The following is a 15,456-nucleotide window of genomic DNA, read 5'->3' on the forward strand; positions in this document are numbered from 1 at the left end:
ATTATTAATAACAGGATTGGTACCAGTTGAATAGAAAGTGCTGTTTCAACACAGAATCGGAAGCTTGTTAAAAAGTTGCTTCAAAAGTTAATCCTGAAGTTGGTAAAAAAGAACCTAAGCTGCATATTAGTTAATTAAATATAAAAGTAGGGTATCAGACATTGACAATGTTAGCACAGTTCCCAGGAGGCCTGTATCAGTACAAACCAACACTTTATGGGGCAAGAGTGCCATCAACAGAAAATGGTTTGTTCTTGGGGGAAAAAAAAGGAAATATTTCTTAAAATCCAAAGGAGAATAGAGACAATTTAAAGCTTTATTTAAAACTTACCACATCGAGGATGCCATAGATCGCCATTTGAAGGTGTACTCGAGTAGTGGATTTGTGATGTTTAACAGGTCGGGTCATCGAGTACAGCTCGGTGCTTTTGGTCAGGTTCAGGTGGTTTAAAACATCCTGATAACTGCAGGTACCCTCAGAGTCCACAACGTCTATTGGAAGGATATTAAGAAACATCTTCTCTAGCAATGAGTGTATTGTTAAAAAAGGAAAACTAAAAATAACTTTAATGCTTTTAAATAGGATCTGGGGGAACTCTAATACGTCACATTTAGCATTTTGTGTTTCTAATAACTGACAAACAATAGTTTCCGTGCACTACTTCTGAATTCATTAGCAAAGTTTGAAAAATATTGGCCCCCTTGATCTGCTTCTGAATTGTAATCGTGAGATGGGCGTTGGCAGAACTGCGGGGGATTATGACGTCATTCCGATGGGGATTTTTTCAGCATTTAACAGTCATTTAGGTTTTGAACAGGGCTCCCCATTTGATTTTCACCTTCAGCAGTTTGATTAAATATCTAGGCTCAGTCCAAGTAATCCTTATACAGACCATGGTCATTTGTTCAATTTCTTTTTTCACTTCATAGTTTAAATCAGTAACATTGCCTTGTGTTTTGTTACTACTTCACATGCAAAATGCTTCCAGAGTCTTGCAAAAGTCTTCAGTTTTAAGACTTCTGCATAGAATAAACTATCGAAAAAATATTGAAATAAAATACTCATTACACACCTTCCTCGTTGTCCTGATTGGAGACCGCTTGAACCTCTGGTTGTTCCGAATAATTGAAAGTACTTCCACCTGACAAAAGAAGTTCACAGCTCTGGATTCCATTGCAGCGGTTTAAAAGTTTTGAGGCGTTTTTAAAAACTCATTGAGGATCAATTTTGGAAAAGGCTATTGCCAGACGTTTTAAAAATTATATTTTTTATACTGCATATCATGAAGAATGCTACATTCAATTAAATTTTATTTGGGGTAGAAAAGAAAATATGACACCTGAATTGTTCCAGCTTACCTGTGATGAGGAGTAGACAGAAGAAACCAGTAAGCATCATGACTGGGAAAGATGTGCCCAGTGGATGAGCCTCCCTTCTCCTCTGTGCTGTCTGGAAATGTTTTCGCATTAATAGTGTCACTGCCTTTTTACTGGAAGAATGACGGGAGGATCCAATGACCGACCCTTTTAAAAAATAAAAAAAAACTCAGTCAATATTAGAAAGTCGCCTAAAGCAATTAAGCAGCAGCAACCTCAACATCCCAGTCACTTAGTCGCCTGTAAACAGATCAATTTTGCCATCAAAATCCAAAATGCTGAACTTCCTGCCTCCTCCTCCTCTTCCGCTGCTGCTGCTGTGTGGATTTCCACATCAACTGGTTCAAAGCGGGTGATGCATCTCACGGGAGTCTTGTGTCAAGCACGAAGTAACAAAGAATGAAGATTACTCACAACAAAAATTAAAGTAAGAAGGTGTGACTCCCAAATGCCGTGTTCCCCAACATCATCCTTTGATAGAGATGCATAGTGGAATTTCGGGGATTTTTTGCCCAATGCAGCAGTCTCTGGAACAATTAAATTAAATTGATCTATTTTACAGCCATCAGCATTCATGCTTATTATTATTTCAAAATAAAAAATGGCTTAAAATATAATATACCCATGAGTCTCGGCTGCCATTGTTGTATCAATCAAAGCCGTAGCAAATTCAGAATTTATGCTTTTTGTTGTAATTTAGAAACCAGTCTGCAGTCTTTGATGCTGAGCTAAATCCTGTCACAAAGCTGACATGCTCACAAAGACATGCTGAGATACTAATGTCTAGCAGAAATACGGTTTACAACGTTCACTCTCTTATTTCTGGTGTCAGCCTGCAAACTTTAACAAAACACTACTTCCACCAACATATATTTAGTGTATGAAGGAGATGACAGTTTTGATCATCAGCCAAAGTATTAGACAAAAAAAAGACCGGATGATGGTGTAAAAGGAAAAGTGACAAAATTCACCCGCAGAAGGACATGCAGTCCAAACCAAATTTCTAATAGTTTGATATATTTCAATCAAAACCACAAACTACAACCATGTGGTGGGACTAGAAAGAAATCAGGGGATTCCAAACTCATTAAGATTATTTTTCATTCACTGGAGCACGTCACCAGTGGAACTGAAACCACTGAATGTATACAAAACCAAACCCAGAAATGTATAGCTTTGAATTTATTAGCCCGATATAGCATTATAATAGTAAAAACATTGGTCAGCTGTTAGTCAGCTGAGCTGCTCTAGTTGCTGCTTTAAATGCGTTCTCTAAAGTCAATGGCTGCGCACATCATAGTAACATGGATAAATGAATCAAAAGATAGCAAATATCATTAACTACACTGCATCATAATATCAATATTTAAAGTTTCCTGCAAGAATCTAGAAAACCTGGTAACCCCTGTACGATACATCAAGACGTTATTGTATATGTTATTGTATTAAGATAAATGTGCATGAATAAAGCATGAAATCTCTCAAACAATAAAAGAAAAAAACCTTGTCTTCAATGGATTGTATATTTGTTATAGTATGCATGCAGATTATGGTAGGACAAACAGAAAAGCCCCCCCCCTCTATTTTTGAGAGGAAATACAGGGGGGGGGGGATCAGAATACATAAAAGAGTAATTGATTGTAGTAGAACATTACCAAATCCCAGGATAATCCATAAAGAACATAAATAATTAAAATTGATTTAGAGGATTCAACATGTACAGCATAGGAAGCAAAGTGGTTAAGGACAGAGGAGCAAGGGCTCCTCCTGGCGAGACCTCTCAAAGTGAACCTCACTTTTGTAATGTCCATATGTGATTGGCTAAAAAAAAGTAAATTACACCCAAAGGTAGGACGTCGTCCCCTGTGCTTTATGCCAATCAACAACCAGAATGTAATGATGAAAACGTGGTGATTAAGTATTGATATACAAATAGTAAAATCAAATCAAATACATCAAACACTACCGATTTGCAATGTCTGCCCAGCTTAAGAAATCAATGATAATATTAGTAATCAGTTTATAATGGCAGCTGTGCAATGGATGCCCCTGTTAATTTGACTAATTCGGGGAGCACTACACGTCATCTGGTTTGTTCCACAGTAAAAAGAGAAAAGTCAAAAACGCGATGACACTTATGACGTAGAAAACAATGAAAACTATGTTGATTTTTTGAGCCACCCTGGTCCAGTAGTTATTTCCTTCCTTCCTGGCGTTAAGGACCCGAGTCAGCGTTTTCTCCACATCCCTCAGCTCATCTGAGATGTTCTCCAAAGCAATGGACTCCACAGTCAGTTTGCTGCTGTCGCCCTTCAGGAAGGATTCAGTAGATTATTAAAAATGAGATGTGCAACATTTGATTTTGTGTTTTTCTTTACATTATGATTCGATTTAAAAGTGTCGGTTCATCCAAGTGATGCCTTGAACCGTTTTTGTACCTATTTTTTGTTTGTTTTGTTTTATAATTTAGGGGAACAGATCTTCAAGATGCAACACAACCTTTACTTCTTTGGAGACTGCCAGTTGTTCGGATGGAGTTTCATCAGCAGACGTCATTTTCTTAAAATCTAAAAGAATGCGTTAGATTCAATGACAGTAGAGAATGTGAAGTTAAATCATGAATTTGTAGAATTGTGCTCTATCCCACCTGTGCAGCAGTAAGCTTAGCCCAGTTTGTCTCAACAGTACTCACTGCGGCTCTGGTCTTCATCTGCCCAGTTTGCTTCGGATGCAGAGTCTTTTGCTAATAGATACATCATCAACATTGTCTCCAGCAGGCTCAGCATCATCAAACCAAAAATCCCAATGCAGTAGACCGCTGAAGGGAGAAAGCATTATCAATAATGTAGATGGCTAACGGGGAGGAAGCAGTACTGTTGACGCCCATGTGACCCTCCTTACCTATGAGAGGGATCCTGTCTGAAGAGGCGGGCAGGATCTCGTTGAGGATCAGCTGCATCACAGTGACGGCGAGCAGCACGGTGACCTTGAAGCCGAGCTTCTCGCCCCCGCGGTCTGAGATCAGGAAGGAGGCCAAGTCCAGACACAAGAAGAACATGATGGGGAGCAGGAAGTTGGCGATGTAGAGGGCAGACCGCCGCTTCATGGTGATCTGTGAAGGACGGACGAAGGTCAGTTGATGCTTGGATCTGCGAAGGCTGAAAACAGGAAAAACAAGCTAATCGGACCCAACAAGCTGCAACTTTGAAGGAAACTTCACCTGGAAGGGGACACTACATCTCTCCAGTGAGGGAGATGGTATGAGCAGGGAGATGTGACATGGTGCTGCTGCCTTCAGGTGTACTGAGGATCTACGTGAGGGTCGGACTGTTGTTCTTACTAACTTGGGCTTTTTTGAGTCACTGGGTGCTATCTGAATCAAAACTAGGTAGTCTTCTATTTCTCTATCACTCTCCGTTCTCTTTAGTTTCCTTATGTTTTGGTCTGGACAAATATTTCATAATGTATCTGTTTACTATGTTTTCCACATACCATTGTCAATTTTCCTTATGCTCTTTTACAGGTGCATATCCAGAGATACTTACAGTGTAAACAAGTACTGTTTGTTCTAGATCAAAATTGTTGACTATTTCCTCGCTGATGTTCATGTTGACAAACAGCCACTCGGACTGGGTCATCTTATCAAGAGACCAGTCCATATTCCATTTGCTGTCAGCCGAATTGTGAAGCTGCAGATCGATATCTGTTTTGGGAGATGAAAAAAAAAATAACCTTTAAACTTTCCTTGCATGTTCAGGAAGGATTGCATTGTATTTGTGTTCAGGTGACATTGAAACATTCCCATTCAAACTCAAACAGTGACGAGAACACCTTAACATGGATAAGGAATTCATGAAACTGAACACAGGGTTTAGGGCTCACATGAGTGTACAATGGACTTGAAAGTCAGTCTGCAGTTCTGGACGTCAAAGGGAAATTTGTAAACTTCCATCCTGCAACTGCTGACCACCACCATGTTGCTCCGAAGGAAGACCTCTCCATCGTAGTCAAGAAGGAGATAAGGACTCACAGGGAGCTTATCAGCGTTTATCCTGAATGGTAACAAACACAAATTATTTAACTAAATTTCACATTGTGTATGATCTATAATATTGTCAGATATGACGAGTTTGGACCACAAAACTATGTAAATGCAAAAATACTTCCAACCAACTTGTCCAGGCCGCGTTGAACCAGATACAAAGAACAAAGTCTGAGTGCTCTCCATTGTGCCTGTTAACTTATAAAAAACAATACCACATCGTCTTCTTTTTAGAGATGAAAACTTCAAAATTGTAAAGAACTGAGGGAGTTTTGATCAGTACTCATGGTGACTTATGTTGATGTCAGTTTGCTGTGTTCACTGCTCTTCTCTACTTGGACTACTGTTACAATGTGCTTTAGCATTGGACGTGTTTAACTTTAACCAGAAGTCACTGTCACACCGGTCACACCACATTCTCCCTGCATATTAAAGAGTTACAGTAGACAGACAAGTGGCCAACACAAAGTCCAGGTAAAAAAAATCAAAGTCGAAGAAAAGGTGTGGCTGATACGATTGGAAATTCTGTGCTATTGCAATAGTGTAGAAGACTGAAAAGGATAGTTATAAGTTACAAAAATTAGCTGAAAAGAAAAAACAGACTCCTTTTAGTGAAATCACAACTGTGAAAATGTAAATGTCTACAACTTTGAAGTGGAAAGAAGCCAAACTATATGTAGCACTTTCCGTTAGTGACCCAAAATACTAAAATCAAATGGACAAAATGCATTTCAAAGTATGGTATCTTAACTTTCACCCCTGAACGAGAGTGGTTTCCCTAAATGAAATGATATTTGCCATAACACTAACATGTGTTGTGGACATGTGTGGATGGTTGAAATGAGAGTATGAGCATCCACACTCACATCTCTTCGATTGTTAGATCTGGCGTCCAAAATACATCCGAAGGGGGATAAATCTTCCAAATACCGCAGAAATCTTGAGGATTCCAATAAATTTGGAGGTCGTACCACCTCTACAGAGGAAAACATGGGAAAGTGCATTGAAACAAAAGACATTTGAGTTTTCCAAAGAAGGGAGAGGTGAGAATTAATTCAAATTGTGCTTTCTTTGCCCGAAAGAACTCACCGAAAAAACCCAAATGTGGGAAACAAATTGCTGTTTCTTTTCGTTCTTTGACAAAAAACAAAAACAAGTAAAAAGAAAGTTACATCGGGGGAACTGACATAAAACTCAATACAAATTCAGTGGTAATGCAAGTTTTTAAGTTTGCAAGCAGACAGAGAGTTTTTACTAGATTAAAAAAAGTTAACTAATCGCACATTTTGAACTACATTGTTCTTTGTTTTTTTTGAGACAGTGGTAGTCCTGTCCAGGGTAGATGTTGAGATGAAAATAGCCTAGCAGCAAGCCTAGCACCTAGCAGCTAGCAGATAGCCTCCACAGGTTGAGTTGAGTTAAACAAGTGATAAATATTTTATCTCATTAATCTCGGCTACATTAATCACATGGATAAACGCGTTAATGTTGACAGCACAAGTTTTTACATGACCCTTCAGATGGGTCAGTTACTGGGAGTGAACAAACATTGATTAATGCCCATCAAGTTTAAATTAGAAATCACTCAGAGCACAGAAACTATTCTGGAAACTTGAAAACGGTAAAACAGGCCTCATCAAGCTCTTGCATGGTTTAGTAATATCTTGATGCGTAACAGACAAAAACAGAATTGGTACTAATAGAACTTATATAATATTTTAATTTATAATCTTAAGAAGCCACTCACCACATCTAGAATGGCGTAGAGCAGCATTTCTAGTTTTACCCTGGTGGGTGATCGATAATAAGAAGGCCGGATCTTGGAGTTGACGTTGTCCTTCACCAGGTTCAAGTACTTATAGACATCCCGATGGGAGCATCTCACGCTGGGGTTTCTCACATCTACAGTGATGACATGTTATGTATTAGAAGGTTTAGTCTAAATGGGAAAGAAATCACCACAAAATCTAAGGTTTTTGATCTCTTAGACCTTTTTGATTTATGACAGTCGTGGTAGCATCATTCCGGTTTGTATAGTTCCTCTGTTGAAGCTGGGGATATTTTGAGTGCTGGTTGGTACTTCCATCTAGCAATAAAAAGTGCACAGGTTCCACTTTGATTTAATTGCAGGAAGTGCTAACTTTTAACAAAAACTCTTTAAGAACACTTTTTTTTTATTTTTTCCTTTCAGAAAATTATCTTGGTGAACAAAATGTTTTGAATAAATATTTTTCGCACTGAGCTCTGGTGGTTTTAAGATGTCTGCCGTTGAGATGTTGAGCCCTGTAAAAAAAAAAAACAATCAAGCCTGTTAATATCAACATTCAGGGAACACTGTCCCTGTTTAGGAGAATGTTAGATATATAGGTCACCCTATCCTCATCCTTATACATTTAACAAACATTAAATAAAATAATACAATATTTTTTCAGGCTATCGTTTGTCAAATATCAGATGAATATTTAAATGATTACTGATTACACACCTTCATCATTGTCATAGTTGGAGTTCGGTTGATCACCATGAAGCTCGGTTTGTACCGAAATATTGGAGGTACTCCCACCTGACAAAAGAAGTTTAAGTGGCTTTTAAGTGTTAAAAACCACATCAGGGGTAGTTTTTGGAAATAGCTTGAAGCATTATTATTTTTAGTCAAATTCTTTCATTCTGACATATTCCGTGTGATTAAAATGTATCCAACAGAAACGCTCCGTCTTACCTGAGATGAGGAACAGAAAGACGAAACCTGCGAGCATCGTGGCTGCGACCTTTTCCTCTTTGGTGTCTGGAAACGTTTGTCAAAGTGTAATCACCACCCCTCCTTTTATTGGAAGAGGGACGGACGCATTTTATGGCCAGCCCTTGTCATTTTTTGTGCTTTTTTTTTTTTTTTTAGTCCAACACAACTTATGCAATGGAAACTCTGTGAAACAAACGATCAAACTAGGTTATATTTATCTACCAATCTTCAACTAATCTGAGGTGTGACTGGTTCTCTTCACCCTACAAACAGCTCCTCACAATAAGGGCTTTTGATTAATTTGCAATGTAGACGATTTTTAGAATAATACAATCTTACGAGGTTTTATTTTCCCGTCATTCGTAAATATCCAAGCATTATTCATTATTCATTGTTTTTGTTATAATTGAACAACAAGCAGCTCTGAAGCTACTTCCAGCTGAACACTAGTATTCCCACATATGACATTACTAATATAACTATCATTACTAGCAAGAAAATTGAGCCCACACACTCATAGCAGTGGCCCCGAGCTTGTTTGTTTAGGTAATTTTCTAATCAAACATCCATCCTGAGACAGCAGTCATTCCCACAGTAGACATTACAGCCTAGAACAAATTAAAACAAATACGCTGTAATTGCACTCATCTACATAGAGATTAAATGAAAAAGATGAACATATTTTACGTCAGGAAAAGAAATGACATCCCATAATTATGAGGTTCTCACAAGTCACCAAAAGGACTGGGTCCCCACAGCTGACAAAAACATGAATATGTGTGAGTTTCTTTAAGGACAAAGGAACTTTGTTCTGTTCTTTATTTGTACTATACAATAAGTCTAATATTCATTTAACATACAACAGATCAAAGATCAGCTCCGGCAAAGAATTAATGTATGTATGACGTGTTGGAGGTTTGGGTTGCAATATGCACAAAGACATGCAAACATCAAATGTTATACGAGTGAACTAGAATTTTACAATATCCATACTTTAAATATGCATTAACTATTGATTTATCATGCAGTTAAACATGCAAAAGACATTTTTCTCAGTAAATATATCTCCAAAGGAGCTATTGACATGACATTTTCACCAGATGTTGGTAACAACCCAAGTAACACATACGCGCCTATGACCGATGCCATCATTGGGTTTTGCAACAATTAGGTTGCGAAGGCCTTGAGACGGCTCTTTGCTTTGACCCATCATGGGACGTGTCTTGTGTGACACCTTAGCAATGAGACCTGTTTGTAGGCCATTAGTTGGGACTGAACCAGCTGGTATTAATTTGCACTGATAAGGGTCTGGATTGCTTTTAATTACTGATAGTTTTCAGCTGTTGTCTTGGCTTTCCATACCTTTTTGCGCCTCCCTTTCTTCATCCTTTTCTTCAATACTTTTTTCCTGTGTCATTTCACACTTTTACACAGAACTTTATTTCTGAACTTCTCAGTTTTGGTTTCATTGTATGCATGTATTACTTGGGTTGTTACCAACATCTGGTGACAATTTCATGTCAATAGCTCCTTTGGAAATCTATTTACTGAGAAAAATGGTGACGTGTTCAATACTTATTTCACCCGCTGTATATAGAAAGCTAGTCATATTAACAGGTAGCAATAATCACCTCTATGCATAGATCCATTCAAATAAGAGCATTATTAAAAACAGACAGACCCCTGTTACATAGAAAATCAAAAAATATTTGTTGACTTTTTTAGCCACTCCGGTCCAGTAGCCGGGCCTCTCCTCCTCCTTCCCGTTGTTCTGGAGCAGGGACAACGTTTTCTCCATCTCTCTCAGCTCGAGCGAGAGCGTCTCCAAGGCAAGGTGATCCGTCAGCGTGCTGCCGTCGTCCTGCACGAAAGGGGCGAGTAGACTGGTTCATTATTTTATGCGTTTATACATCATCAGCAGCCATAGATGAGGCGGTGAGCCGATTCTAACCTCTTTGGCCGCTTGCTGCGGATGTTCGGGAGGAGTTTCGCCATTGGAGTCATCGCTGATACATGCACATCGGGTCCATTTACGCACCTCTGAAATTTCCCCCCCCCCCAAAAAAAATTTGATTAACAAGAATGTACTAATTAAATAAAATGAGAAAAGGACAATCAAACCCTAAAATAAATAGAAACTCTTCAGTTTCACATTAAGAAGAAGATTAAAATTATTCTGCATTCAACACATCCCACACAGTGGGAGCAGTGTGCTGCCAGTAAAGGCACCGGGGGGGGCAGTTAGGGGTTAGCTGTCTTGCTCAGCGACACTCCAACATGAGACATGGAGCAGCCAAGATTCGAACTGCCAACCCCGGTGCAAATAAAGGATTATTTTACCTTATTGTATGCCTTTCAGCCTTATTTAGTCTAAAGTTACTGACCTAATGTTATATAATGTATTCACATTTTTAAAGGTTTACGTAATCAATTTAAAAAAGGTTTTCAAAGAGTTGGGTGAAATTTTTGGTTTCCAGCCAGCTCTATGTGGCAGATTTTAGTGGTGAAAATATTTACACAAACAACTGATTTCCTAATACCATCGGTAGTTTTTATTCTCAACTATTTCCAAATAGCTGGCTCCTGGTCTTACCTCCATGAGAACTTTGGCCTTTACCTCGTTGGTTATCGGCCTCGCTGCTGCTTCGGCCTTCCTCTGCCTCCTTGTCTTTGGATGCTTGGGAGTCTTTTGCCATTAAATGCATCACGACAATCGTCTCCAGAACACTCAACAGCATCAGAGCAAATATTCCAATGCAGTAGACCGCTGGGGGGAGGGAGGAAGCATCATTAACGTGGACAAATGACCATCTATCGACTGTCCAGACATAGCTTCAGCGCCTTCACCTATAAGAGGGGTTCTGTTTGAAGTGGAGGGCAGAATTTCATTCAGAATAAGTTGCATCACAGTGACAGCGAGCAGCACGGTGACCTTGAAGCTGAGTTTCTCGCCCCCGCTGTCTGAGATCAGGAAGGAGGCCAAGTCCAGACACAAGAAGAACATGATGGGGAGCAGGAAGTTGACGACGTAGAGGATGGGCCGCCTCTTCATGGTGATCTGTGAAAAGACACTTGTGGTCAGATGTTCCCATTTTTTCGAGGAAATCAATACGTAGTAGCAGGTTTGACACTTTGAAGGTCGGGGAAAGGGATGACAAAAGACTTCATATGAAAAAACGAACGAAACAAACGACTATCAAAATGTGGACTTAAATAGGTTTTTACCAGTCTGTCTACGTACAGTGTAAATAAGCATCGGGTGGTCGTTTTCACTGGAGTTGCCGGAGGTGACATCCATGCCGATGAACAGCCATTCGTGCTGGGTCCGCATTACCTCCAGAGACCACGCAGTGGCCTCTGTAGAGTTGTCCATTGGCCGAAGCTCAATGTCTCTCGCTGAGGTGGGAGAGGAAAGAGAAACAGCAAAATGTACATTGACTACAGAAAATAATATGCTCCCCATATAGGGAATAGAAGAACAGCGTTTAACTTGCTTTTCGGAATAATTTCAAATAATAGTAGAACTCACTTCTCCAGCCACTCAGCCAGTTACATACAAAACAATATATTAGGAAGCATGTTAGTCCTGTCACACGCGCGGCATCAATTTCACATTGAACTCATTTATCAAACACGGATGCACTGACCAGAGTGCGTCACGGACTTGAAGGAGAGGTTGCAGCTCTGGATGTCAAAGGGGAAATTGTAAATGTGCAACCTGCAGGTGCTGATCAGCACCTGGTCGTTCCGGACATGAACTTCACCGTTATGTTTGACTGTGAGATACGGACTCGGAGGAGCCTTGTCCTTCTCGATCCTGCATCAGACACACAGAGGCACACCAACACTATAGGCCACAAATATGGGGAACTCACTGAAACGACGTCAGCACCTTCGTGAGGCCGATAGTGTAAACAGTCAATTTCATTATAAAATTGCTGATACCCGATCAGGTTGGTACATTGGGATGGGTAGATTAAGAACCTATTCAAATTTGGAAATATGACACCGATGTTCATTTAAATTACTCTAAATGTATATATATGTGTATGCATGTTCTGTGCACTGTGAGTGAGTCCCACTCACATCTCCTCAATAGTGAGATCCGGCTTCCACAGAATCTCAACGGGAAGAGAAACAGCTTCGATTCCACAAAACTCATTTGGATCCCAGGAAACGTATTCGTTGTTCCACACCTAAAACACGTCAAAAAGCAAGGGGAAGAGAAAGAAAGAAAGAATTCATTTAAACAGCTCTGACAAAAAGAAATATACCATTTGGAGAAAAAAGCGGCCCAGCGACAGAACTCACCACGTATGTCCAAACATAAGGGATGAATTTTTGGTCTTTTTCAACCTGTAAACAAAAAGTGTGAGAGTTTGTTCATTTAGTGAGATATTTTAAACAAGAAATCAAAACTAAAAACCTCTCAAGCAGCCACCACCAAGGCATGGTTTTAGAGATTACTTTTATGGTAGAGACTTAATGGTAATCTTGATCGAAGGTATTAAACAATATTCTTTGGGGGCATTCTCCGAGTGTCCTTTGATCATTTATTTGTTGATTGCTAATACAGAGCCAGATTAAAATATTCTAATCTATAGATTTAGAACATTTGCTAATGACACAAATACTGCATTTTCCCCCTAACAGACCCTGTAGTTTTCATTTTTTACCGCTGCATCTATTCACCTAAAGCGGCAGAAATATTGAAAGTTTTAGGGACCTATTCTGACAAACGCCAATCAATTGAACTGTTGACGAATAAAGCTTCACTCACCATATCCAGAATGGCGTACAGCAGAACTTCCAGGTAAACCACCGTGGGGCGTTGGTAGTTTTTAACGGGTCGGGTCATGTAAAACAAATCCTTGTTTCGGGTGAGATTCAAGTGATTGACAATATCCTGATAACTGCATTCACGCTCGGAGTGAACTCCATCTAAAGCAGAAACAGACATCATTCTGTGTGAAGAATAAAACTTTCATTAAGATCACACTCTCTCATGTTCAGCTCGGAAATTCATTGAAAAACGCTTCAATCCCGTATTAACGGGACGTTGGTCTCTATAGGAAGACGTGCATCATTTCTGAACCATAATAATCACCAGCACAGAAATATCAAAGTAACAATCTGAGGGCTTCTTGTTGCTGAAAACCCATTTGGAGGTTTGGAGGGTGTGTGCAGAAGGGGGGGCGGGGGGGGGGGTGATCTCAGTCCACTAATGACTTTCAAATATCAACATTACTGCAGTGATTTGTTCCATTTTTCACATAAATAGGCGTTGTCCAAGTTTAATAACAAAAACAAGTTAACAAGCATTTTGGATTCCCATATATATATTTAAAAATATTTTAAATATATTACATTTCTTGGTTATTATTTGATTCTTTTACACTCTGGAATTCACATTTGTCCACTGGACAACTTTAGACTAGAAGCAATTTTTCTTCATTACAGACACCAAGCTTTACTATTTAATCTCTTTGAATTTTAAGACAAAAGGTTTGAATCACAGGAATGTTCAGGAAAATAATTTAGAATTCATCCACCCTGCAGGAGATATTGCCCAAGCTTACCTGTGAGGAAGAGCAGACACAAGAAACCAGTAAGAATCATGACAGCGACTTTAAACTCAGTGAGACGTCTCCACAGGTCTCGTGTAGTCTTCGCAGACTGTTCCGGTAATAAAATCCACCGTCTGGCACTGGAAGAACGAGCCTTCTTTTTATACTGTCATTAGTCCGGCGGTCAGATGGGGGGGTCACTCCCACAGTGGTCAGTACATCCTGCCTGAGTGGTCTTTACGGGGGGGGGGGATAAGAAGCTTGGTGGAGACTAAATGTGCTGTAATGGTGTTTGGTGGCAACGGTTAGTGCACTTTCTGCAACTAATAATCGTTTTTCTGTTTTTTTCTGTTATCACACCATAACACAATTTACGTCTAATGAGTATAGTGTTAAATTCTAATTGGTATATGCATGGGCATTTGCAGTTGCCATGGAGAACCAGCTGGTGCAATTGATTGTGTCTCAACAAATGGGACGGTAAAAAGCGTCAGCTAAATGACATGTAATGTAATAAAGTTTTTGTGCTACATCAAAGAATTAGGTTGAAATAGATATGATGTCTTAGTAGCAATAATCCACTCTGTGTTACTTGGCTAATAGGTCCTTGTGGAGTCTTTGCGTCATTTGCATCTCCAGAAGGTCGGATCCACAGCCGTCCATCTGCTGACGTCCGACTATCGCAAAACTGTCAAGGCTGTTTACATCGCACTGCGATTCACAACTGCAATTTAAGATCAAATGAAAGTACTTAATCCTTCTGAACAAATGAACAAAAAATGTTTTCAAGTCATGTTTGCAGAACAACACGCCAATTTCACAATAATCACGAGCCGAATGAAAAGATGGAGCGCCACCTGACACCACTTCAGGGTAATATTAGCTCATCATGGCTCCCTACAATAGAATAAAGACTGTTGTGTGTTTATTTTAATAAAACTGAGCAAACATTAAAGTTATTCATATTCTAATACAAGGTGCACAGCATCAGTACATCCTCCCATCCAAGGAGCAGTCATGTCACCAGCTGTAAATTCTCAACGTTTTCTTATTTCTCTTGCTTTAAAAATGAGATTTAAGATGGTTTTTGAACAACTTTTCACAAACTGGAGGCTCACTGGTCGCCGCAGGATTTCTCCAGAAAACTGAGTGATTCCCCAAAAACTTAGCCCGGTCAAATGAGCTGACTCCATTGTTTATTTTGGAGTTTCCATTTAAGTGAAATGATTGCTTTATAAATTGTTGTAATGATCAACTTTGATCTCAGTCTTATTCCAAGAGACCATTCAAATGTCAAAATTCAAAGATGGCCTTCTGCAAAAAATAAAACTCACCACCTTGTGGTATTACCAAGAAACAGCCGGAGGGTTAAATGTAAAGGTTAAAGCTAGAAAACACTGGCTGATATGGAATACCGACTGATATCCCAATCTGTATTCAGGAATCAGACGAAGCCGTTTTGGAGCGGGACACAACAATGAAAATCTGGAATGTCTGGAGGCCACAAAATATTTAAAAATCTGACTTATTTGGAAAACCACGGACTGGAGATACAACTTATTGTTTTGTTATGCACCTTCAACACCCCTACACACACACACACACACACACACACACAGCATGCACCACTGATACCAGCCATGTCCACACATGGTGGGTATATCCTGCTCCTTCCTACAATATAGTTCATGCTGTAATGAGTCCCGCATGCTGTAATGAGTCCCGCATGC

General features: G+C 39.5%; 2 protein-coding genes and 1 long non-coding RNA gene across 3 annotated transcripts; all 3 read right to left on the reverse strand.

Moving 5' to 3' along the window:
• Positions 1 to 265: 265 nt before the first annotated feature.
• Positions 266 to 1,528, reverse strand: LOC134107895 (uncharacterized). The gene is made up of 3 exons (XR_009942876.1): positions 1,360 to 1,528; positions 1,074 to 1,142; positions 266 to 492 (listed from the first exon to the last, which is right to left on the reverse strand). It is a non-coding gene; the product is annotated as an uncharacterized LOC134107895 (long non-coding RNA).
• A 1,466-nt stretch (positions 1,529 to 2,994) lies between these two features.
• On the reverse strand, positions 2,995 to 8,239 carry LOC134107880 (5-hydroxytryptamine receptor 3A-like). Its single transcript, XM_062559989.1, has 13 exons — positions 8,139 to 8,239; positions 7,905 to 7,982; positions 7,658 to 7,702; positions 7,410 to 7,505; positions 7,167 to 7,321; positions 6,509 to 6,553; positions 6,286 to 6,395; positions 5,260 to 5,429; positions 4,923 to 5,080; positions 4,279 to 4,489; positions 4,070 to 4,195; positions 3,883 to 3,944; positions 2,995 to 3,687 (listed from the first exon to the last, which is right to left on the reverse strand). The coding sequence occupies exons 1-13, from the start codon at positions 8,173 to 8,175 to the stop codon at positions 3,454 to 3,456; spliced, it is 1,527 nt and encodes a 508-aa protein (XP_062415973.1). The 5' UTR covers positions 8,176 to 8,239; the 3' UTR covers positions 2,995 to 3,453.
• A 910-nt stretch (positions 8,240 to 9,149) lies between these two features.
• LOC119212831 (5-hydroxytryptamine receptor 3A-like) lies at positions 9,150 to 13,343 on the reverse strand. Its single transcript, XM_062560246.1, has 9 exons — positions 12,940 to 13,343; positions 12,471 to 12,515; positions 12,246 to 12,355; positions 11,807 to 11,976; positions 11,401 to 11,555; positions 11,007 to 11,217; positions 10,753 to 10,926; positions 10,111 to 10,199; positions 9,150 to 10,020 (listed from the first exon to the last, which is right to left on the reverse strand). Exons 1-9 carry the CDS (start codon positions 13,120 to 13,122, stop codon positions 9,793 to 9,795), a joined length of 1,365 nt encoding a protein of 454 aa, XP_062416230.1. The 5' UTR covers positions 13,123 to 13,343; the 3' UTR covers positions 9,150 to 9,792.
• Positions 13,344 to 15,456: the final 2,113 nt, after the last annotated feature.

This window comes from Pungitius pungitius, chromosome 21 (genome assembly GCF_949316345.1).
Source record: "Pungitius pungitius chromosome 21, fPunPun2.1, whole genome shotgun sequence".
NCBI classification, from domain to species: domain Eukaryota; kingdom Metazoa; phylum Chordata; class Actinopteri; order Perciformes; family Gasterosteidae; genus Pungitius; species Pungitius pungitius.